Source organism: Cygnus atratus, chromosome 11, assembly GCF_013377495.2.
Source record: "Cygnus atratus isolate AKBS03 ecotype Queensland, Australia chromosome 11, CAtr_DNAZoo_HiC_assembly, whole genome shotgun sequence".
In the NCBI taxonomy this organism is placed as follows: Eukaryota; Metazoa; Chordata; class Aves; order Anseriformes; family Anatidae; genus Cygnus; species Cygnus atratus.
Window position 1 is genome coordinate 10,361,451 of NC_066372.1, and position 24,841 is coordinate 10,386,291.

The window sequence follows — 24,841 nt, forward strand, 5'->3', positions numbered from 1 at the left end:
AAGAACAGGCAGACATGGTATTTTCTAGTTTAGTTTAAAACTCTGTGTTCATTGATTGTTGGTATGGTTTTAAAAATTACACAAAATGGTTCTACTCTTCATCAACATCTCTAGATTGGCAGTGCAGTAGTGACTTGTTGCCCCTGAGGATCGATGATAGATTTTATTTTTGGTTATCTGGGTTTATGGCAGTGCTCTGAGCTTCTCGAGTGTTTAGTTGAGGGGACGGGGATACTGTTTGAGGAATTACCTATGTTGGCATAAATATCTTAAATAAGAATTTCTCTCTATAATTGGTAGCTATCACTGTACTGATGCTACCTAGTGGGATGAAGAACATACTACTGATACCCCAGTAAGGCTTAAAATGTCTGCTTTGCATCTACTGTGAGATGCAGAGCTGATATGATAAAATAATTCTATATATTCTACATTTATGTTTTACATATTTTAAGACTACTTTGTATCTGTTTAATGTTGTTCACTGTTGTATTCATGTAGCTTTGCTCAGCGCAGATTTTCAGATCTGTTTGTGCAGAAGTCTGTGCACACTTGCTCATGGTGTAAGGATGATTCACAGACAACTGACCAAAAGAATATGGGGATGCAGCTGCTTTAATTCATTGTCACTGCAGCAGCAGCTACAATTTTTAAATTATACACCTGGATTAACTTGTAGAAAGTCTCTATTTAAGTGTTACTAAATATTTTGATGCTTAAGATAACACTATATTGTGTGATACATAATAATCTAATTGGAGATCCGGGATTTCTGTAGCTAGCAATGGGAACAAAATATTAAATCTGGGCTATGAAGAGAGAGAATAATAAATAATCCAAGGGGACCCAAGGTGAGTCAAACCCTGCAAAAGGTTCTTGGCATTGTTAGTTCATTTACTAAGTTAAGGAGAGTAAGTTTCACTATGTTCTCTAAATATTGGTGTAGGTCAGTGTTATTTGGACTCAGAAAGTCATCTGATTTCTTTGAAAGCATCAGTGACTGCCATCAGTTTGGGGAGAATCTGGATAACTAAAGCATTCAGCCATGGCACGTTAGCCTCTGGGAGATATAAAAAGTGGTGGACTTCAAATTCCCTAAGAAAATGCACCAGTATTTAGAATAGTGAATAAAATGTTTGAAACTTTTCCTTCCTTATGCAGCATTTCACTCACTGGTTAGTTTACCTGGAATTACATGCATTTTATTTTGAAGCAGTTTAAAACAGAACTCTTCCATTTACTTACAGGAACTCCTAATGGACTGGGACTTAATGTGGAATAAACTGCCTGTAAATGTTAACAATGCACAGCATATTGTTGTTAATTCACGGCCTTTCTATATGTTTTTTGTCCAAAACTCTTGCCAAGTAGTGCTACTTTAAATATGACAACTCTGATTTGCTTATACAGAGACTACTGAAAAACTGATTCTTCTAGACAGCTTGATTATTGTTATTTATTATTTGATTTTAAATTGTGTACATGCTTTCCAATATTTAAGAAGAAAACTTCTGCCTTAACACTGGAGCTAATCCTGGATTTTTATTGCATTGCATATGTGCTTCTTGCTCCGTCTGCTGTGGTGCTGTGCATTCGTGCTCTCTCTTGGGAACAGGATTCAGAGCAGTGTCCGAGGGGGTGGGTGTCGGGTAATTAGCCACCATTAGTCTGCATCGTGTTAACAGGGCCTCCTGTATATCTCATTTTCCCAGTGCCAGATTGGAAATGTCCTAGTTGTCGATAAAAGGCTTGGAAGTCACAGGATGATATTTATGAAGTGCTGAGTTGGCCATCTGGACCTGTTCTGACCTCAATTTGTGTCAATGCTTAATCTTTCTCTTTGACCCCAACAGGACTGCTTTTCCGTCGAAGGGGAGGACTTGAAGCATGACTTTGAGCGTCTACAACTCGCCATGGAGATGGTGGGGTTTCTTCCCAAGACTCGCAGACAGTGAGTTTCTTTTCCATATTAACATATATTAACATATTAGAGATTATATTGATTAATTGAAATAATATGATAATATAAAATACGTATAAAATATTACTGTAAATACAATCTCCATAGTTAGTGAGAAAAAATCACATAATTTTTGCTAACATAACTGTTTTGCTCTGCATAACGTTTCAGGCTGGCGAGAAAGAATGGTGCTTGACCATTTGTACAATAAAGAAGTAAAATATAAAGGCATAAGCAAACTATGCCCATCATTAGTGTAGTTAATGACCCTTTATGTAAATTGAGTGTTGGCAGGAAGTTGGTACCTGGAAATATTTTTTGTACTGTTCATGAATAGTTATGCTTTACTCTGCATGTCATGAATCCAGATCCCGTTTTAATTAGAAATCCGCATTATTAGTCATCATGCTTAATCCCTTTCCATGCAATTGCTGGTTTTGAGGGCTCATTTCCAATTGGCCTTCATTCACCAACACAGTGAAGGTGCCAGTTGAAAACCTGGATTTTTGTAGTTGGCTTGCAATACTGTCTTCCACCGAGTGCAAGGAATTACATGCTTTACATGAAGATTGTTCTTCACTGAAACCACAAAGTAATTCCTGTTGTGTTAATCGTTGACTGACTTCATTGTTCCAAAGTCTCAAGTAGGTTTGAATGAATTTGACAAGTAAGTTACTAAGGTTAGGAACGGGCTTAGAAAAATAGGTATTGAAAAATGATCTTACAGTGAGTTTGTTGTGTTTTTTTTTTTTTTTTTTTTGACATCATAAGTATTGCTGAAAGGCAAATCAGTAGCTGGAACACAGTGAGAAAGCTTGTGCTTTTTTAGGTAAAAATGTTCAAATGGTAATTTAATGAACCTTGTTCCTTTATCAGAAATCCTGGAGGTTTATGTGGGAACAAGGAATTACTGCTTTGTGCTAATGGCACTTGAAACCCTTGGGTAGATGACATTTAAGATGCTAACATCTAACATTATTTTGCAATTGGGTGGATTACCTCCCTCCTTTTTTAAGCATTGTTTTTCTTTCCTTTTAACACGTGTCCGAGCCAGCAGCTAGAAGCCCTTAAGTGTGAGACATTGTCCTGCATTTTGTTCCAATAAGAACTTGTTTCACCTACCCAAAAATAATTTTCGTAAGCTCATGCTTTATCCCAAGCATAACAAATTAATTCTGAAATCAATACTGCTTTTTCTCTATACATTCCACACAAATAGATAAACCAAGTATACATGCTTTTACTATGAATAGGGTATATATCAGTATAGATCCTTATTCTTCACGTGTGTCTGCTTTGCACAAAGCACGCACTCACGTTCTCCTGCAAGCATCACGCATCTTCGCTCCATGAGCAAATGCCGTTGCATCCCACTTGAGACAAAGCTGCTTTGCAGATACTGCAGCAGCAAGGAGCTAGCAGCGCAGAACCAAATTGCTTCCTGTATTCTGCCCCGGGTGACTTGTTACGCAGCAAGAATCAGGTTTCAGAGACAAGGGTTTTCTAAAGCCTGCTTACAGCGCAGGGTTGCAGTACGGCAAGGTACTTTAATTGGCAGAGTAAAGCAATTGGTAAGTGTCTGGACTGAATGGAGTAGGATGTCATTTTGATTTACTGTGCAATAACTTTACTCGGCGGACAAGTTCTTGTATTTCTGCTAGTGCGTGTTGTCAAAAGCATGTCTGCCTCTCTTAAAAAAAATGTAGCAGATTCTTCGCTGTATGAGCAAGTCTGTTCTACTTGGCATTGTGCAACTTCAACAAGAAAAAGTAACCACCTCCAGCTGAGCAAAAAAGGGAAGGGCATTTTAAGTGCTGTTATTACTTTCTGAAGTGATTGTTTGTAGCAAAGCATGGGCTTTCACCTTTGTGGAAACAGCTACAGAAGAAAATTGTTTATAAAGGCATTCAAGTAATTCATGATGAGGAATCAGTATCCCCATTTTAGAGATAATGAAGGACAGGCTTGGAGTGGTGAAGTTGTGTTGTCCAGACGCACTGGTGACATGGCTAGGAATCAAATTCAATTTTAATCATTTTTAGCTCCCCAGAGTGTGTAGAATGAGGGACAAATGGAGTATATAGCTGAAGTCAGCCATCATTCATCCCTGATGATTTCATTTTGTAGTTCATATGGGGTGCCATTTTGTAACCATGGGTTTAATGTGTTGAACTTCAGGCTGAGAATTAGGTGACCTGAATGATTTTGCAGAATACTTCTCAAGAAGGCTGTACTGATGCAAGTTTAGTACTTGACTAAATGGAAAAAAAAATACAAAGTGGATGCTTATTTTGAGCATCATTTTTAAGAAACACTTGGAGATTTGGGACAGAAACTGCTTCAGACTAAAAATTAGAGGATGAGTCAAATATGAAGATGGCACTTGGATGTCTGGGAATTGAAGGGATTGTGGAAAGGACAGGATATTTTGTACAAGACGTAGACTGAGAAGTGCTGCATTCTTTTAAACAGAATTTGGAAGTGTTTTTGTAGCTTTTCAGCTTTCATGGTGATGGGATCCTGATAAATATTTGAAAAAGTTTTGCAACCGAGTTTGGCATTGAACATGTGGTTTGCTTTTTCATTAGCTTTAAGAAAAAAAGAAAGAAAAAAAAAAAGTGAAAATGAGATCTCTCTATTTTCTTTTTAGAATTTTTTCTCTCTTGTCTGCAATACTACATCTGGGAAACATCCGTTATAAAAAAAAGACCTATCGGGATGATTCCATCGATATTTGTAACCCTGAGATACTGCCTATCGTGTCGGATCTGCTGGAGGTAAGTCCTTGCTTTCTGTCCTGTAACTTTCACACTTAATGAACTACCTTTATTTTATAATAGAATTTGTTTCCAGTTACAATGAATGGTAAGTTGTCTTATGTTAATATAGCCTGTTCGTGTTTGCCAGTGAGACGTTACAAGGATTTTCTTATGAGGCTTTTCATGTGAAGTTTTTTTCTTCCTAATCTTCAGCTTCAATACACTTATTTAATTGACTGAAAATAGTGTTACCTTGATTAAAATTTGAAAGATTGCAAGCCAGTCCTAGGTGGAAAGAAAACCTGCCATTCAACATGCTATTTTCTTTAATTGCCAACCATCAGCTCCCTCACCAGAATTCCCCAATGCTCCTGAAATCTGTTCCAGTATTTGTGTTAGAAACAATTCAAGAAACTGGAGCAATTGTAAGATCCACTCTTCTGTTTCAGGTAGTGGCAATAGGAGATTCTGAGTGAATTCAACATGTTTTGCAGTCTCTTGTTACTCTGCCAGCATCCACAAAGGTCGTGGTAGACTTGCTGGAGGGTGCATCTCAGTCTGCTTCCTGTAGTACCCATTTATGGACTTACTATCTGTGCATTTATCTAATTCTGTTTTGAGCCTGATGATGCTATCTGCTGTTTTACTGTGTAAGAGCCTTTACAAAGAGGATTTTGTTCTCTGCGGATGACTGCTGTGCCAGTGTCATTTGGGACAGGTTTCAGTGTCTCAGCCCTGATGGTCCTGGGCCATATCCAGTTATGCAGGTCAGCGCAGAAGTTCTTAACCAGATTGCCCTGTTAGCTTGTGCAGGTTATGAAATTGTGGCATTATTTGCTCAGAAGTTTTTACTGCAGCGAGCCAAGTTGTCCTGTGCTTGCTTTCTGTGTTCAGGAGCAATGGGCAAAACCTCTTGATGTGGATACAGATGGCCAGAAGCAATCCTTGCCATCTAAGCCACTTGCAGCTCCAAGTGATCCTGAAATGTTATCCTTGTAGTTGGTTGAAACAACTGTGCAATCTCTGCTCCTTTGTTATTGTCCTTGTCGCATCTCACCTGACCAGTTCCCATTGTATCCAAACTTGCTGAAACAGAGGAAAACACTCTAACTCCAGCTGTCTTAGATTTCCTTGGTCCCTCTCAAAACTTGCTGGACGGTGTGGAAGGTTAACTTCTGCTAATTTTATGTTCCTGTCAGAAGATAACTTGTTGTACTTTCATGCACATGTGAGGCTCTCTCATTCCTTCCCTCAAACAGCTGTTGTGCTATCTTACTCCTTGAACTCTTGGGAGTTGGCTCGCAGATTTTCATAGCACTTCATTAATGCTCTGAATTTAGGGAGGGGAAAGCTTCTGTAAAATATGGGTGTAAGCAGCTGGATGCTCTTTGCATTTTGGACTTCAGACTGCAGAAATAAACAGAAGGAAAATATGAGTTTGGACTAGAATGTTGTTGATCTGACCCTGTTAAAAATGGCCATATCAAGTTGTAGCAAGAGAGCCAAGTCATTTAAGAAGTAATCATTTTTTAAAAAAACTTTGAATAAGAGAGTGACTTAGAGATCTGAAGAAGTTCCAGGCTTTGGGTCTTTGCCCTGGCTTTCTTCTGCAAACAAATTCTTTTGCAACATCTGTGTGCTGTAAGGTATCAGGGTATTTTCTGCACATGTGCATTTGAAATTATGCATCAGTTGAGACATACAGATCCAACGGTGGCTTAGTGCCATGCTCCGGTACAGCACAGGTATGGACACCATGCTCACTTGCAGATAGCGTCAACAATGTTTAGAAAATATACATATGTACATACATATATATATATATAAACATTACTATTTTGAAAAAACACTAGAATCTGGTGTAGCTGAGCAAAATGATCTCTTTCTGTTGCTCTTGGTAAGTCTTTTGCAAGCAGACTGATCCTATACAGTATGAAAAGCTTGTTAATTAGATAACAGCAGTGCAGATCTCAGGTATGGTTTGTGAAAGGTGCTGCTGTGTTTGGGTAAGCGGTGTTGCTTGTTCTTTAAGTTGCATTTATTTGGATGGAAGTGCAGACGTTGCCTGCAGGTGTAAAATTTCTGATAGACCCGCTCCCCGATCAGCCAAAATAAAGGCAGCAAATGCCTTTTAAGAAGAAGCTGATTTGTTTCTGAAATGCTCAGCATTTGCAGACCTGAATAAATCTTTTGTAATGTTTATTCAGTTTTGACCAAAGGGAGGACTAAAGGGTTCAGACAGATGAAGCATTATTACATTGCACTTAGTTAGCTACTTAAAACTGTCCAAATTAAGTGTGGTGAAATCTTAGCCAGAGACCAAAAATATTGGTTGAAACAATTTGACAGTTTGTATTTTTGTCTCATTTGGGTAATTAATTTTATTTATTTATTTATTTTGTGGTCACTGAAAAGTATACAGTTCTGCTTTTCATGCCATTGTTACTAAAAATATGAATTGGCTTTAAAAAGTTGCTAATTCCTTCCCTAGCTCTTGCTGTTACTTACCAAGACTGAAAAATCATCTCAGAAGAAAATTAATATTAGTTGACAAATACTTCAATTTCTTTTCATACAGCCACTGGGTGCTTGACAGGACAGGCAGGGGTGTAGCAAAATGATGCAAGGAACCATCTATTCTGTGATCTGACACAGACAAAAATCCTGTGTGTGTGTGGTTTTTGTTTGTTTGTTTGTTTGTTTTTTCCTTAAATGACTTGCTCAATTTGTCCATTCAAGGATTTGATGAGAAAAAGAGAAGAAAAAAAATCTAATTGGGTTTGGTGAAAGGGCACTGAATTGGTTGTATCTGAGAGCTGCCAAGAAGGGATCCAGAGGTCCTGATGCACAAAACCAAGGGGGTAGTTGCTTTCTTGGGGAGAGGAACAACCAGCCTGTCTGCAGTGAAACAAATAGGCAAAATTAGCCATGTTTTCCCCCCTCCAAAGGCAAGTCTGACCAAAAGTGTCGTGAGCTTGCTGTTCTACATTAGAAAGAATGGAGCCTTTGAGTTTCTAAGGACAATTGGAGAAACTTCAGTAGTTAATGCAACAGCACTGAATCACCCTTCTTTCTCTCCCTCTTTTTCTCTCATTTTCTCTTTCTTTCTCTCTTTCTGATACATATCCTTCCACTGTATCAAGAGACTTCTGATCCTATAAAATGAAGCTAATATGCAGATTTTTGAAGGAATCTGGGAGGAGTTGATGACCTGAGATGGATTTTATTTTTCTTAGATACTGACAGCCCAGTCCAATATGTTTTTAGTTTATTAAAACGTTCAGACCAGCATTTGTTGAAAAAGCAAACTGCAGTATAGGATTTTGGCCAGACTCCGTGGATCATTGTTCCATTTACAGTAAGACCCTGATTCCTTTCCTCAAGAATAGACATAGCGTGCGGATTATGTGAGGGTTTTGGCAGGTTTTTCTCGGCCTTTGTTTAAACTTTGCTGAAATACGGCGCTGTAGCGTGATGTCAGTTCTGCCTGATGGATTGAACAGACGTGGAAGTCCGTGCAAGCAGTGAAATTATTGCAGGCAGAGGGAGAAATCTTCTTCAGAAACCATGGAGGATTGTGTAAAACTCTTCTGGGGAAAAACCTGGAAGTGCTCCTTCTGTGGGCTTATTGGTATCCATCTCTTTCCATCAGTCCAAACAAAAAAATTCTCCGGCCTCTCAACATGGACTTAAAACAGCAGGGGTTTTGTATTTGGATGTGTAATTCATCCTGAGCTGTATTTCAGCTTGAGGAGCTGTTTGTTCAGAACTCGTAGCTGAACTCAATCTTTGGGCTGCAAGTCGGCAAGGATCTGTGGGTTTATTAAACTATTGTGGTATGTTTCTGATTTGTGAATTCCTAAGAATAATTATCAAAAGTCATCCATTAGAAATGATCGAGTGCTAGATCACCCTAAAGTTTATTTTTTTTTTTTCATTAGAAAAGCAAGAATGTTTTAATTATGTGCATTCACTAATACTGGAAATTATTTCCATGGAGAGCACTGAATAAGGAAGACAAATTCTGTCTTCACTGAATAGTTTGATATTCAGTTGTTAGGCTTAGATAACCAGACTCAATGCAAATAATGGTAAATATAAGTTATGAGCTATCCAAAATTAGTTTTGCCAATTCTCTTTTACATTGGCCATGTTGGCTTTTGCAGCCAACATCTACCTCCACAGGAAACTGTGGTGAAGCTTTTTTTCTACTAAAAAGTTATCTTTGGCTGCGCAGAGGAATCCCACAGACAGCGTGCTCCTCATGTGATAGACATCTCAGAAAGTAACAGAGCGGGGGAAAGGAGGTGAGGTTTATGGGGCAGCTGGCGCTTTGCGCTCAGCATGGCATCCAGCCTTTTCTTCTGCATCCCTTCTCTGGTTAAGTTTGGGGTTGTGAAGCTCTGAGCCAGATCTCCAGTCAGATAGCTTGGCTTGAAAGAAAGTCAGAATAGAAAGTTCTGCTCTTTCTCAGGAAGAGCTGATAGAAAATGAAGTCCATCATAGCACTGCCTGAATTTACGTTCCATACCAAGCAGCTTTCAAATGAGCACTGAACATCTCAATCCTGTTCTCAAATATGGAAGCAACTGGAAGGAGAGAGAAAAAGATAAGATTTCTTGCTCTCAAGCTGGAAATGGTTCCTTTTACTTCATAACACAATACCCTAGCATTACAGAAGAAGTAATCGCAGCCTGCCTGGGCTCCTGCCCAGCCTTTGCGGGAGGCTGCCCGGCTGTCCCTGCTGTCCCTACTGCCTCCCTCTCTTGACATTTACAGCAGTGGCAGGGTTGCAGGTCATCCTTCACTGCGTTTTAGAGGTCTAGTCATCTAGTCATCCAGCCATTCCAGCATCCGTTCAACTTGCTTGTGGCATTCAACTCTAACATCTGTATTTTGTCCCTGTAATTAAGGTAGGAACTCCTACAGGCCACGTAGCTTTTTTGAGACTTGCCCTTTTAGCACTGGAAAGCAAACATCCATGAAACGTAACCTAAAAGTATGACTCCCAGGGAACAAACTAAAGCAATAAGTTGTGCTTTCTTCTTTGCTCATCTCCTAGGTTAGTTTTGTCTCCATTTTAGTATATCATGCATACTGAATGGCAGAGGAAGCTTGGGATGCATGCTTTGGAAACTGCAACCATGTGTACCAGGCATCTTTAGTCATTGGCATATGCTGAATTCATCTTTAGAAAGCTCCTATGGACATCAGAAATCAGACACCTTAAAGCTCTGACCTTCAATTAAAGTTTGGCCAAGTCAGCAGTGCTCCTTGTCAGGTGTTGGCTCTCAGCAGTGAAGTAATCAGACCAAGCTCTGCTGGGCATTAGTTGTAGGCAGAGACCTGGAGGATCCCCTTCTGGGGCTGAATTTCCCATCCTTGCCAAGTATGTTTTCTCATGAAAAGATCATAAGCAGGGTTGGGATGTAGGACACACATCTGCAGGTCTTACCCATCCGGAGAGCTCAGGGAAGAGGAAGCTATGGAGAACCACAGACAGATGGGGAGGGCGAAGGGTACGGGTAGTTGTTCAAACCATTTAAAATGCCTATGTTTACTGACAAATCCAAGACTTGGAAGCATTCAGGCTGTTTAGTCTGGGCACCAAGAATATTGCATTGGACTGTTTTGATTAGTAACCATCTGATACCCCTCTGCCTATTGCTTTTTTTAGTTTAAAAAAAAAAGCCAGCACGCAGGCTGTGGGTTTGCAGCAGTCCTCCCTTGTTCCTACTTCAGTGCATTTGCTGTTCATGCGGCAAAATGGACGGTGTAAAACTCACTTTTGTTCCAGGCTTTGCAATTGAGGGATGTCTGCTGATGTCCCGCAGTTGCAAGCTGCTGAAAAATTGTCCACGTTTTGTTTTTGGCTGCGTGCTCGAGTCAGCAAATGACCCAACTGCGTTCAATGGGATGTGAGCCTGGGACTGAAGAGGAACCGAGTGGGAACCGGGAGCCGAGATGAGGACTGGGTCGATTCAGCTCGTGCTTTAGTGGCACATGCAGAAAATGATCAGTCGTTCTGGCTGGAGAACCTAGCAAATTGCCATTTTGCTGTATGTAGAGGAATGGAAACCAAATGTGAAAACTTGCTGTGGATTTCCAGGCTAACCAGAAGATACTTTTTTCCCCCCACTGTGTTTTGAAAGGCAAAATAAGATTGCAATAACCAGGGGCTCTAGGGTATTAACTGAGGACAAGTGAGATTAATCTCAAGGTGTTGAAGTTCGATTCCTCATGGTAAGGACTTGTTGGTAGGTGAAGGCTGTGGCCTGGTGACTTGCTGTTTTCTGCTTCTCTGATGCAAAAAGTTTTTGTTACTGGGTGTTGCAGGAAAAAACAGTCGTATACAAATGCATTGGAGTGTATCAGGGAAACTCCTGTGACAGTACATCTGGTACAAAGAAATATTTTTTTTGTCCAGAGTGGAATCATTTTTGCAATGGTTTGTGAGCTTAGGCTCAACTGGCTTATTTGCATTGATCTCAACACTCATTATTGGGTTAAACCAATAAGTCAAAGTACATGAAATGGTAAGTTTAGCATCATCAATGTCAAATCATAAATGGATGTACCTGTGTTTAAAAATAAATAAAAATAAAAAAGGCCTAGTATGGTTTCAGAAATATGGATTTGGTGCTTCTAACCTTCCATACAGATGAGGTGAACAGGTCTGGTGTCCACATTGGGCTGTTCAGTTAGGGCAGGCAGCTTGTACAGCCTGCGTTACATATCCTCCAATGGCAGTATCTCTGGGTCAAGCCATAGCCGCTAAGTCCTGGCTCAAAGATTTTCACCAAGATGAAGAATTTCAGTTTTGACATTGGACTTTAGCAAAGAGAGGAGTGAATGACTCGAAGTATTTAGGTCTAACTTATGCACGAGCGTATCATCATCTGTTGTGGTAGACAGGACACACTTTGGGATTTCTCGAGAAGATGAAAATAACAGGGACTTGAATCTTGGGGAGCAGGAGGCTTTCTCCTGACAGTTAGTAGCAGGGAACGTTTAATTTGTTGGCCCCATTTACCCACAACTGACTTTTCTGCAAATGGCTGATTAGCAAGTGGTTGTCACCTGGTTGGGAACTGGTTTCTTTAGGGAGTTAAATATCAGGTGTGAATATCAGAGCAAATATAAGGTGCTTTTCTTTTCAAAAGGTTTCTTTCTCCTTCTAATTCCTGCCTTCTTCCCACCCTGAAAAACAGAAAACAAAACAAGAACTTAAAACCCAATCCCATCCAGATATATCTCTTAAACAGTGACACTGTTTGGTTTGTTTGTAGAGTAATTTGTATGATGTCATCTTGATAACACTAGAAAGTTGAGTTATTTTGCCAACAAAGGGGAAAAAAGCATGGGAGGGAGGAGCTACAGCAGGAACAAAGGAGGCCGATGGGAACTTGCTAGAAATGAGGTGGCTGAATGCAGAAAATCAGGTTCCCTTGAATACTGTGGTGTATGTTTTCTGATACTGGATTTATGGGCTGAATTATCTTCTCCGGTATCTAGCTCATTCTTATGCATGGAACATTAACTTTGTGAAGGCTGGTGAAACAGAATGGATCTTTTTTTTTTTAATTTATTCCTAGAATAATTGTTAACATCAAGATTTTTGTTTCAGGTGAAAGAAGAAATGCTCTTTGAGGCCCTGGTTACCAGAAAGACAGTGACAGTAGGAGAGAAGCTCATCTTACCCTACAAACTAGCAGAGGTCTGTACATGATGTTTATTTTTAAAAGGAAAACTCTTGGGACGGTTTTCAAAGCTTTGAAATGAGTTTGAACCATACACTTAGCTCTGGTAGAGTTTCTTTTAGTATTTATTTATTTACAGAAAAATAAGTAAATGTAGGAGAAGCTCATGTGTGTGGAGCTAGAAAACAGTTGACTTTACCTTCTACTCTGTTCTTGGAAAGCAGATTTATGCGTTGTTCTGTGATAGCGTTTAACTGGTTTAATGACTTACAGTTGTGTAAATGTTCTCCAGAGCAGAGTTGTGCATCGCTGAAGGTATGTGAGTGATACGAGTTAAGTAGTAGTCTTCACACATGGTTGCCTAAACTGCAGCACTGATTCATCCCACAACAGAAAGGTGATCTAAGACCTCCAGGACATTTTTGGTGTGGTTCTGAAGTGCCTACATTAGTCACAGTTCCTGTATGGGAGGAGCTGGAGATCCTCTGCAGAAAATTCCCATTATCGTTTTTGCAGACCTTTCCTGTCCTCGGCCCTTGTGTGGTGCTTTGGGGTGGCCATGACTCAATCAGCCTCTCTCAGCTTGTTCCAAGGGTAGTCTGTGCTGCTGCTAGCCTTGGGGATGGCACTGCATGAAGTAACTTCTTTATTATGGTCTGTCTTGGATTACAATGTCAGCAAATTTGTGTTTTTCCTAAATACATGGTTTCCAGGAATTCTGAATTACATTCTGTGGCTGGCAAACAGAAATACTTCTCTTTTCTTCTTATATTCTCCAAAGTATATCAGCTCTGTTCTGCTGCAAGACTTGTTTTGGCTGTTTCTGCACCTACTGTTGTTGTATTCCTCAATTTAAGAGCGTAGAGCGTGGCCCAAGCTGGTTCCTTCTTGTTGTCATATGGCTGTATGAGAACGTGCAATGCCTTGAGCAATGTCCGTGAGATCAGTCTGGTATGTTGCAAGTAGGTAAATGCTTAATGTGATGTATTTAGGGTCGGCTGTAAATATTTTGATTTTTGTGTTGTTCTTTTTCCCCTTTTGAGATCATTTGTTCAAGTTCAGTAACTGAAACCAAACTCTCATGTTGAAAATTATTTCCTTTGTGCGAAGTTTGAATCTCTCCTAACAAAGGGCACATATGCTTTTATTGCGTCTTTGTGATGGATGTATAATAAATGTGGGGTTTTTATTTTTTTTTCCCTGTATGGCTTGGGCACAGGTTTAGGAAATTGCTGGAATAGTTTAAAACATTACCACCCTTTTGCTGGAGGTTACTTCCCAGCGGCAGTGATGATGGAACAAAATACACCACTGCTCCTTCAGCCACCTCACCTCACAACTTGGCAGGTTGGATTAAAATGTTTCTTCTAATATTTTATGCTTAGTCACCAGACATTGTACGAAACAGTCTTACTTATATGTTTCTTCTGTGGAGATCAAGGACCCCTGTTGCTACCAAAACTCTCTGAGCATGAATTTCAGAGGTGCTTTCCAAAATGTTCTTGGTGATGTCTCTGCTCACAAATCTCAGGTATTCACTGATAAAGGTTTGTTACTAATATCTGGTTTAAAAAAGAAAAAAAAAAAAAGAAAAATCAGGGTGTGGTGAGGGGGAAGACAGAGGAGCATCAGACTCCAGTGGCTCATTACATGATGATTATGTTCTAAAGTAATCTCATGACTAAATCACTAAGTAAGAAGCCATGAATTTCATCGAGAAAACACAGGCATTGCACGCACTTTCTGTCCGCTGTCCCTACAGCATCAGCACCCTGACTGCCAAAATGTATTTGCCAATGAGCTCTGTGGTTCACCACCGACTGGCTTTTGCTCTGTAGCCTAGAGCAGGATTTGAGCTGCTCTAACTGCAACATCACTGCAGTAAGAGGTCTCCTCCTGGTCTTGGGGAGCAGGAGAGGAGACATCCCAATCCATCTGAATGAGGAAGGAAGCGTAGGATTTGTGGGACGTTTTAGGGCTTTGCACAGAACACCACTATCTGATCATCCCACTCATGACTAATTGGACCAGCAGCACAGTTGGCCTTAGTGGGATCCAAGCGACCAGTTATTTTTGTGTGCTTTACAAAAGAGCATTACAGTTGGCTCAAATGGATGGAGTGCTTGAGGTTTGAGGATTTGCAGACATGACTGTCTCACCACGACTCCTACAGCTCATAGCTGTCTTTCCTGATAAAGCAATGATGTGTGTAGCAGCTACATTATTTTCCAGATGCTAAAATGCTCGATGCTTTTTTCATAGATCATTGATAGTCTGAAAATTTTAGTGGAATTCAATGGAATTTGTCTGGAAAAGGCTATACGGCAGTGGCTCTCAAAAAAGGACTGTAAAAATGTTATCTTGGCATGTACTTGCTCTTTCACACCATCAAGAAGAGCAGCTTGGATCTACTAAGTGCCTTGTAAGGCTTTGAAGAATTTTATACGCGCAGCCTGCACCCAAATGTCTGGACAGAGCTGCAGTCACTAAAAGAAGCGCAAAAACTCAGCGAACGTTACGCTGAAAGAAGGGACTCTAAGAAGTGAGGTTTATGGTCCTGAAACCCATTGTGTAAACTGTGAGTGGAAATAGCAACTTTTGGGGCTCTGGGGGTAGCACTGGGCATCTACCTCCAGTACCACTGATGAGATTGCTTGGCACAGTGAGAAAGGTGGTGTGTCCCCAGCTGCAGACCAGGCACCTACAGACCTTGCTTGTCTTGTGCTTCTTGGGCTTTGGTTATTGGAGAGGAGTTATAAGTAAGGAGCTCTAATTTCAAATAAGCATTTTTCATACATAGAAAGCCTCGAGATCTTACATTTTGAATGGGTTTTTGAGCTTTGAGGCTCCCACGTGCTTCCAGCCTGGGTTCGGGAACTGTTTCTCTGTGAGCTCTGCCCAGGGGCTGATGTGTGCTGATCTCTTCCATCAAACAGCATTGGAATATATGTGGCTGACAAGTTCACATGGGAAATACCATATGTGAAATGGCAAATGTTCTCTGTCTGATCGCAGCCTGGCTGCTGTGAGGTTTGTAACCTCAGGGTCCCACCGTGACAATTGCCACCCCACCTTAATAGTCTTGAATGGGCAGAGGAGATGCAGCCAGCCTGGAGTAATCCTTTCTTTCAGAGGCTTGGAAGCATCCGAGTTGAGATCGGGCTTTATTATACAAAGTTAAGTCTTTTCTCTTCGATTGTCCCGAGCTGCAGCCCCACAAAGAGGATGCCTTTGTTGGATTTGCAGCGATGCCGCATTCCTCCCCATCCGCATGCTTGCTCGCTGCGTTGTTATTGTACGCTGATTAGAAACACTATTGTGTGGTTTGGGGCTTTTTTTGAAACTGTGGTTCGAGCACTTGGCAGCTCTTCGTTTGAAACATTCTCCTTCATAACAGTTCTAAATTTATATCAGACTCTCTTTGTAAGCCTGTTCTGTTCGTCTCTGCAGTAATTTAAGTAAAACTAGATATTTTATTCTGACATCTTTTGATGCTTCGGTAAAAGGTACTGCAAAATGTCCTCGAGCAGTGTTTGTGATGACAACTTATAACGGGAGATCCCAGTGGCCTGAAGCCCATGGCATTGAAGATGACAGCTGCAACTGTCTCTGTGTTTATTCGTATTGTACTTCTTTATTACAACATTTCTTGTTGGCTTTATTCTTAAGAGTTGCATGCCATTTTTCAGTTAGGCAGAAATGCTGGCTTTGTCAACTCTGGGTTTCTTTTCATAAGATGGGTGGCCTTGGAGGATCTCAATCAGATTAACATATAATTATTCAACTCCAATAGGAAGGTGGGACTCCAGCAAAAAGCAAAAGCGCTGCCCTCCCATGCCCCAGCAGCTGCTGGTGCTGTTTTCAGCTGAGCAAGTTCTTCCCAACATGTACAGATTTCATCTTACTTGTGTCACACAGGTAGATACAAGATGTGTGACAGCAGCACCTATTGAGCAGGGATGCAACCAGGAGTGGAAAGACTGTTGTGAACAGAGTTCCCAGTTCAAGCTGCCTGTCCTCAGGCTATTACAAGGTAAAAATCGACCCTGCTTTGTAGTTGCAATCCTTTTTTTGTAACTGATGGCAAATGTGGGCTTGATTGGACCCCCTGTGTAGCTGAGCCCTGTGGGGAGCGAGTTTCCTGTACACATCCAGTCTTCATCTCCAATGGCTGTCGAAATTCAGATGAGCAAGGACACCACATCCATAAATAATGCTTATATTTACCTCTGGCAGCTGCCTCTTATCTTCAGACCCACAGTGGGCTGTCTGCCGTGGAGCTGCCTCCTGGAACCATTCATTTTTCCTTTTATAGCAGCTTGATGGTATTTTAATGCAGTGTTTGAAATGACTGCATAATTTGGTCTAGTGCTAAGGTTCAGAAGCTCTGTGCTGCAGATAAACTTAGAAAAGGCTGCACAGACATAAAATGCTGTAGTTTTGTTTGGAGGTCTAGGTTCATTGCCCAAAACAGCTGCTAATGTCTTTATCAGGAGCGAGCCTGTGTATTAACGTAGCCAGCAGCAGTTAATGGATTTCCAGAGAAACCACGGTGTGTCTGTGCGGGGTGAGCGCTGTGTTTGATAACAGTGAGCTGGCCAATTCCACTTGAGTGAGCAAACAAAATGCGACAGTGAGGACCCTTTGAAAAGAGAAGATCTGTCTACGGGAGCAAGAGAGCAGTCGGTGATTTCTCGGGTGTTGTTTTGCTTCAGGTTTGCCTTCCCCGTGGCTGCAGAAATGCCCACGTGGTTCTCCTTCCTAACAAGGTGAACTGCAACAGGCACGTAAATGAAATGGAGAAAAATGGGACTTTAATGGTAGCAGAACAGTAATGTCTTCTGAGAGTTGCTGTGCCCCTCAACTCCAGACTTTGTTTCTTCATCTATCATTACATGTGTTTTTGCAGCCTCCCCAACAGGTCGAAAAGTTTCGTAAGCCACATTTCAGGTATCCAAAAGTAAAAACAACAGACGTGCTGAATGCTAAGCAGCTTGACTTATGTCTGGTAGGGAACATGCAGCAGGTCCAGCAGCAAAGCACTTTAATCAAAGCTTTGTTGTAGAACCTGGGGGCTGCTAGCAAAAAAAAAAAAATTCGCTCTTCCTTATGCGTGTAATCTGAGCATCATTTTAAGCTTAATCTGCGCAAAGAACTGCCCTTCTGGGCCACATCTGTCTTCCTGCTTCTATCTAAATAATTCAAAGAATTCAGTTGTTTTTTCCCACCTCAGCTTACTGCAGGGCTCCAAGACAATTATTTTGTGCCTTGACTAATCTAGTCTTTTACCTCTCTGAAATCCATCTTGACTAGTGTTTCTCTCTCCGATTGACCACCGCATTCTTCAGCTTGTTCCCCCTGTCCGTGGCGCCGGAGTCAAGCCCCATATCGGAGCTCATCACCTGTCCCCACCTCGTTTCCATCCCGTTTGTTCTGCTTATCGTGCTGGCATCTGTCACCTGCTTCTCTGTTTTTCACCAGAGCCTCAGTGTTTTTTTCCATGTCCTTCATCAGATGAGGAAAGAAACTCGTTATCAAAGTAAATACGTCTGTTAATGAATCCTCTTTTACATCTTTCCAGAAAACAGATTTTTCCATGATGCCTTCAATTCATTTAGTTCTGTTGGCATTACTTAAGCCAATGACTTTGCAAAAAGACTTCGTTTTAACAGACCTGTATAGTTGTCAGCTATTTGTGACCAAGGAGGTTTTATCCCTGAAGGGTTAGTTAATTAATCAATTTACACTTTCTGAAGAAGTCTGATGTGAAAACACCAAAGAGAAGGGAAATGAAAGATGTGAGACAACTTCTTGGGCAACAAGTAACCCGAATCTTCAATTCCTTCAAGTCTGGAAAGCTGTTAGGAGCTGCTTGTTTGATGTGATGAGTGTCACTAAATGTCTTCTGGTTAACTGAATGTGTATTCATCGTTGTAAATGGAAAATAGCCATCTTAAAAGCCAGAGGACCTGAAAGAGACTGGGTGGTGTGTCCTAGGCTATCCCTGCAAGCAGAGGTGGTGGAGCACAACAGAAGGAAGGCAGGCAGTTTCCTGCCACTGTGGCACTTGTCTTTATGGTGACAGCAAGACCTGGGATGCAAACAGTTCTTTTAGTCCCTTTGCGTGGCCGTGAGTGTCCCTAGATCTAAAACTCCATGTAGTGATAATATTTTTTTGAAATTTTTATTTCCAAGCTCATACAGGATAACGTGCTGTCATTATCTTTGCTTAAATGGCTACATGCCAGTAATTCAGCACGTCTCTTAGATGCAGGCCATGTGCATGGCCATGGAAGCACACTGTAACCATTCTGTGATGGATGCTGAACGCCCAAATTGCAATTGAATGTATTCTCAATCTGCAAAATGCTTTTTATTCTGCATAATTACATGCAGCTGTAGGTCCGTGTGAAATCAGCTGGTGATTACTTGGAAAAGCGCTTATGCAATTCAGGTCAGAGTTGCTAACAGAAGTATTCAGGCTCGTGAAAATCTACTAGGTACAGAAAAGACCAGAGAGCGATGAGCATTGAACCTGCGTACTCAGTGGGATGAAAAAGCAGGAGGTGGCAGTTTGGCAGTCCCTCTGAGGATGATGTGAAGAGGGGCTGAGGTTACTTGCCTCTTGCTGCTTGCTATTCTCTCTTTGTCATCCCAGGGGCTGTGCTGACTCAATTAGCCAGCCTGGAGAGAGTCTGAGAGCAGAGGCACCGCTGGGTTTGTGTCCTTTGGCTAAGTTCAGTTGGTTCAAAAAAAGGCCAGCAAGCACCAGCCTTGTGCTGGGTTCAGAAAAGGAGAGAGGAGCCAGGACCAAGGGTGGCTGATGGGGCTGGCACATCCTCCCTGCTGGTAACACTAAGCCATCGGATCTCTTCTTCATGTCATGATGGGTGACTTCACCCTAGCTGTCTTTACTTGGGATGAATTTTGGTGTGTTCATGGAGATACTCCCAAGATGGTTATTTCAGATGATAAACCGTGCCGTGTTCGTGGGTTGAGCTTGCAGGGAACACTTTATTTTCAGCGAGGTAACAGTTAATTGGCAGAAATGCGAGATAGCGAAGCCTTGTGGAGCAGACCTAAATGAGAGGAAAAAAGTATTCCATTACAGCAAAGAGCTGAGTGATGTTTCATTAGCTCATGTGCTAGTGGTGGTACTGTCTGATGCCTTTTTCAGACCATTATAGAGAGAAAAGGAATGGAGTTCCACGGCCAAGTTTTCAAATGGCATGACATTATCTAAGATGTTAAAAAAAAAAAAAAAAAACACAAAGGAAAATATCATAGTTGCAACTAACTATGAATACTTAACAGACTGAAAATAACAGAGGTGAAAAAGTGGGAAGGAGACAAAATAATTAATAGCATGCAAAAAATGGGATGAATATTCTCAGTCCTGAAGTATAAGGACACTTAATAAAGTAGAAAGGAGCAAAACTGCTGGAAGCATCTACTTATACCAGGCACCATTAGCTTATGAGACTCATTGTCACCACAGGTCATTAACGTTTGGAGCTTAGCAGGATTCCTTTGAAGAGTTGGTACGTTGATGAGTATATTCAGAATTACAGAAAAATATTAATAGAATAAGCCTGGAACCCCACAAAGCTTATAAGAGACCTGCAAGCGTCTCTGCTTCAGGATATGAAGGCACTGGCGATGCAGAACTTCAAAAGAAACTTCTTTATGGGATTATGTTTTTCATTTTCTCTTCAAAATGCCAGGAACAGACATGCTCGGTGGCAGAGCATGGACTAGCCAAGATTCCTGGTTTTCTAGGTTGGGTGGGCTGCACATATTTCGTTGTGAGATGCGGTATGCTTCCTTTGTTAGGAAGACCGAGTCCATCAATGACGGGTCTTTTTTAACCTGCTTTGATGATTTTTTTTACAGTATAATGTGATTATGTGCCCTCATGTTTCCGTGAAGCTGTGCATGGCAGATGTTGCAGAGATTTGGCTGAATGGAGCTCGTGTCTATGAGAATTTCCCAAAGCTGCAGAGCTTCACAGTGACAGCATCTATCTGAACGTTGCCATGCCAGAGCTGTTCAGTTCACTCCTCTCCTCTGTGCCCATGCAGCCCTGTAAATTCTTGTGTATCAGCAGTGTTTGTGCTATCAAGTTGGCACTGGTGTTTGGAAAATAGAAGACTCAGCTTTCTGGAATTCTGAGCAGACTCCAAAAATAAGGACTTTAGGAAGAGAAATGGTGACTTTCCATGGAGTGCTCTGCCCATCGTCAGCCTCCCCACTCCAGATGCCCTTTCTGTCATCAAATCCATTCTAGACTCTTTTAAAGGTTCTTTTAATTATATTTGATTACTGAAAAGGTGCTTTAATTTCACAGAGTCCCTTAGTATGTGTCCTCAGTACTTTCTTGATTTAAATTTACACTAAACTCAAAGCTTTGTAAGAATGGAAACCACCCATTCTTGAATTAGCAAGTCAGCTTTTCCCACGCAGCATGACATTTTGGTATTGTTGGTAGGAATATGGGATTTTCTATATAATCTCAATATGAGTAAATTCAGGTTGATTTCTCAGCCATCTGATAAGGCTGTTCATCAGCATGTGATGTAGGACGAGGTACAGAAGCTCAGTGGCTGGACGGGGTGTGTGGCACAGACCATGCCTCCGTAGCTGGAGCAGTTGAGGTGTGACGAGGATGCATTTCACATTGAGGAGGCTTGCCCAAAAAAAAAAACAAAACAAACAAACAAAAAAAAACACCTGTGGTGAGGACAATGATAGACTGGCAAAACAAGTTTTTTTAAGATCACATCTTTTGCTTGGGAAGGGTCAACAGAAAGGCAGGATTTGGCTGTTATAGCTGAAGTGCTATTTTTGGCCATGTGTTGTGCTTCACAGTTGGAATGCTGGTACATGGTGCCCGTGAGCTTGGGAACAAATTTCCTTAAGTGTAGCCTATGGTTTCCTGCTCGGGTCAGGTCACATGCCTTGTGTTGTGTCACTGAGTAACCTATTAATTTATTTATGTACCAGTTCCACTGTGAAAACACGGGCAAAGGAAGACCTGGAAGTCTGAGTGGGATCTCAGTTGTTGATACAACAGACTCTGGGTGAACACGGGTGGAGAAAAGCACTTCTCTTTTCCTTTGCCTTCAAATTTGGCTGCCCGGTGACTTTGTTCTTCGGCAGCTCTTTATGCTGAGCTCACGATCGCCCCTTCAGTAGGACATCTCTCCTTGCATCCTTGCCTCCATGGGAAGAAGTGAGAACCATGGACTTGTTTTCTGGATGAGTTTTATTTCAGGAAGAGAATGTATTTTTGTTCCTTTTCTCTTTTAATTTGTTACAGATCACATTTTCTAACCACATTGTACAAAGGCTGAAGACTGACTAAAATCTTTTTAGGAAGATGACATTTGCAACCACATGGCTCCATCGTGGAGACTGAGAAAATCACTGAAAAGATCTTTGTTGATTTAGTTTGGTTCTGACTGTAACCTGGGTGATTTTTCTGAAAAGCATGACCAGAGCATATTACAAATATTCATCTCCAATACAACAATATTAAAGACGGGAGCTTGCAAAACAGCTCTAAAAATAAATAGCAGGCAGGCTGCAGTTCGTGATAGGAATGACGGGTCTCCCATCTGTCCTCTTCAGTCCTGCCTACCACTAGCTGAGATACAATTGACACCCACAGGAGATGTTGTTGTTCTTGTTTCAGATTTTCCACTTCGTTTTCCCTATTTATGTACGTATGATGACAGGAGGGATGAGTAAGGAGGGGAAGGTTATTCCTTGGGAGTCGTGTTAGTACAGGAACGGCGATTTCAGTGGGAACATGAGATAGAGAGTGGAGCAAGGATGAGCAGATTAACACATGATGAAAAGAGTGGAATGACATCTTAAAAAAAAAAAAAAAAAAAAAAAAACTTTTTTTTTTAGTTAATAATAAAGGTTGGGTTTTCCTATTTGCTAGACTAACAGGTAAGCTCTGAAGGACTGTCTTGTTAACCTAATGGTATATTGAGACAGGAAGACTCACTGGGCAGAACCACTGATTTTACTTCTCTGGCTGTGGTTTGGATTTTCTGGGAAGTGTCTGCATTGTTTGAACACCTCTGAGCAATACAGGCGGGCGGATGGGAGACAGGCCTTTGGATGGAAGAGATCGGGGAAGGCGCTGGGAAATGAGGGCTAGAGAAGGGAGAGCACAAGACGAGTTAAAGTTAATAAGCATTTGATAGGTAAGTTGGAAGCTAGTACAATAAAAAGCTCTGCCTCTTATAAGTGACTTAAAAATATCTCTAATACCTAAAATGCTTCTTTCAGTGTTGCATTGGAGAACGATTCAGTGTTGCAATGACATTTCAGTCTATTTTTTTCTCATTGTAAAGTCCACCAAATGATAAGCAAGCTCTGGAAAGCATGAGGGACACTTATACCTTCTGGGTTTACTGATCCCCTGGCAGGCCACTCCCTGCTGTCCCCTGGCTTCAGGGTGACAGCAGGAGGTTTCTGCAGGTACGTGGCAGCCAGCTGGGAGCTCAGACACCAGCACTTGGGGCAGTGCAGGGCTTAGGGTTTTTTTGGGGGTATATTGTTTGCTGCTACATTGATAGAAATAAAACCTAAAAATGAACCTTTATAGAAAAGCTCATAGCATTTCAAAACTAACTTTTCCTTTTTGGTGATTAAACTCCTCTTACATCTGCTGCTCCCTCTCTTCTTCCTGTGAGCCTTCTAAAGATTTTCCTCGTCCTTAATCAATGCAAACAAAAATCATAAAAAGCCTTTTCCAGGCTCAAGTCAGCATGATGCATTAACAATTCGAGGTCTCATAGGAAAAGAAAGCCAGAGAATGACAGGATTTTAATATGATGCTAAGATAAAATATGAGCATGGAAAATTACATCATACTTGCTCAGCCCGAGTATGATATAATACTTCTTGATGCCAAGATAGGGATTAAGCTCGAGTCTGATATCCTGCAAGAGTACTTTCCTCTGGGTGTTAAGCCCCTGTTTAAAAAAAAAAAAAAAAAAGCTAAGGCCGCCTGTCTCAGCCTATGTCCTGTGACCCAAAGGGGAACCACAAAAGCTGCTTAATCTATTTCTTGCCCCAGGATGCGGCTGTGAATGCAAACCAGACGCATGACACTTTGGGTAATGCACAGAAAGTGAGCAGAGCAGCAGGAAGCCTTCGTTCTCCGTGCACACGTGTGACTTGGGACCCACTGAACCTGACATTAGATAAGAGTTAGTCACCGAAACCTGCACTTGGACAAAAAGAGGGACTTAGACCTTGCCTAATACCACCAGCTTATAGCTTATGCATCTGTTTTGCAAACCTGGCAGACCAGTGACATGCTGTCCCAGCTTCGGTGAGCCACAGAGAGGATCTGATGCGCAGCCAGGCTTTGTATGCAGTGCTACCACACTTCATCACCAGCCTGCTTGTCTTCTGCTCCTTCCCTAGCTCAGCCTCACAGTCTCTCCCTTTCTTATCTGCCGCTCCACTTCAGAGCGGGGGTGACAGACCTAACAACCAGTGCCTCAGCTGTTCTCCTGTCCATTCAAGTGCCAAAAAAGCCAAATCCACCTTACAAATGTTTTTCTTCCCCTGCCCTCACTGAGCAGTAACAGCAGCAGAGATGAACATTTAATTTTAACATAATTGTGGTACTCCCCCAACACGTGCACTCCACGTGCATGCACGCTCGGTCTTACTAGTAACCTGATAATTGAGCACCTCTGAGATAGTTTTAAGTAAAACTGTATTTTGTGTCTGCTTTATGTGCTCACGTAATTCATGCTAGCTGCAGAGAATGTCATCGCCTAGGTGCCTGCGTGTGCTGAATGCCCAAGACCTGCTCCTGTTGATTCAGCCCCTCTGAGATGAAAAGTAGGTGTGTTACAGGAGCTGGCGGTGCTCTTGTTTCTGCTGTTTCTGATCTCGCTGGTTAACCATTGCTAATCACACTGGCTAAGCATTGCCAATATTAAAGTAAAATGTTTTTAAGAACAGGAGCTGATTTATTCCAGCATTTACTTACACATGCAGCATAATTCTGTCGATACTTTGAGTGCAATAAAAACAAATATATTTCTTTTCCTGTTTTTTCCCCCTACTTGAAAATTATAGATATTGCTCAAACCCACAGCAGTGATTGAAGGAGGCAACAGCAGAAAACATTAGTTGAATACCAAGGGCAAAATTCAGTGTGTATTAAAATGTGGTTTTTCCTCTGAGTCTTCTTGGAATAAGATATTTATGTTAGAATTAGTACAGATGTAATTATGAAGCTGAATTTCACCTTGGAGAATAAATGGGAAAAAAAGGGAATGGCTGTTAAAGATTTTAAAACAGACATCAAATTATAACAAAAATCAAATCCTGTGTATGATCTGCAGATAATAGCTCTCTAAATTTTTTTTTGTAGGCTATCAGCA

At 41.3% G+C, this 24,841-nt stretch overlaps 1 protein-coding gene across 4 annotated transcripts in view; it reads left to right on the forward strand.

Annotated features, from left to right (window-relative positions):
• MYO9A (myosin IXA) overlaps positions 1 to 24,841 on the forward strand; it is a 188,596-nt gene that overhangs the window by 76,459 nt on the left and 87,296 nt on the right. For all 4 annotated transcript variants that reach the window (XM_050712936.1, XM_050712937.1, XM_050712940.1 and 1 more), the window contains 3 exons: positions 1,854 to 1,951; positions 4,611 to 4,737; positions 12,347 to 12,436. In XM_050712936.1, coding sequence (XP_050568893.1) covers positions 1,854 to 1,951; positions 4,611 to 4,737; positions 12,347 to 12,436 — 315 coding nt within the window. The remainder of the gene's footprint in view (positions 1 to 1,853; positions 1,952 to 4,610; positions 4,738 to 12,346; positions 12,437 to 24,841) is intronic.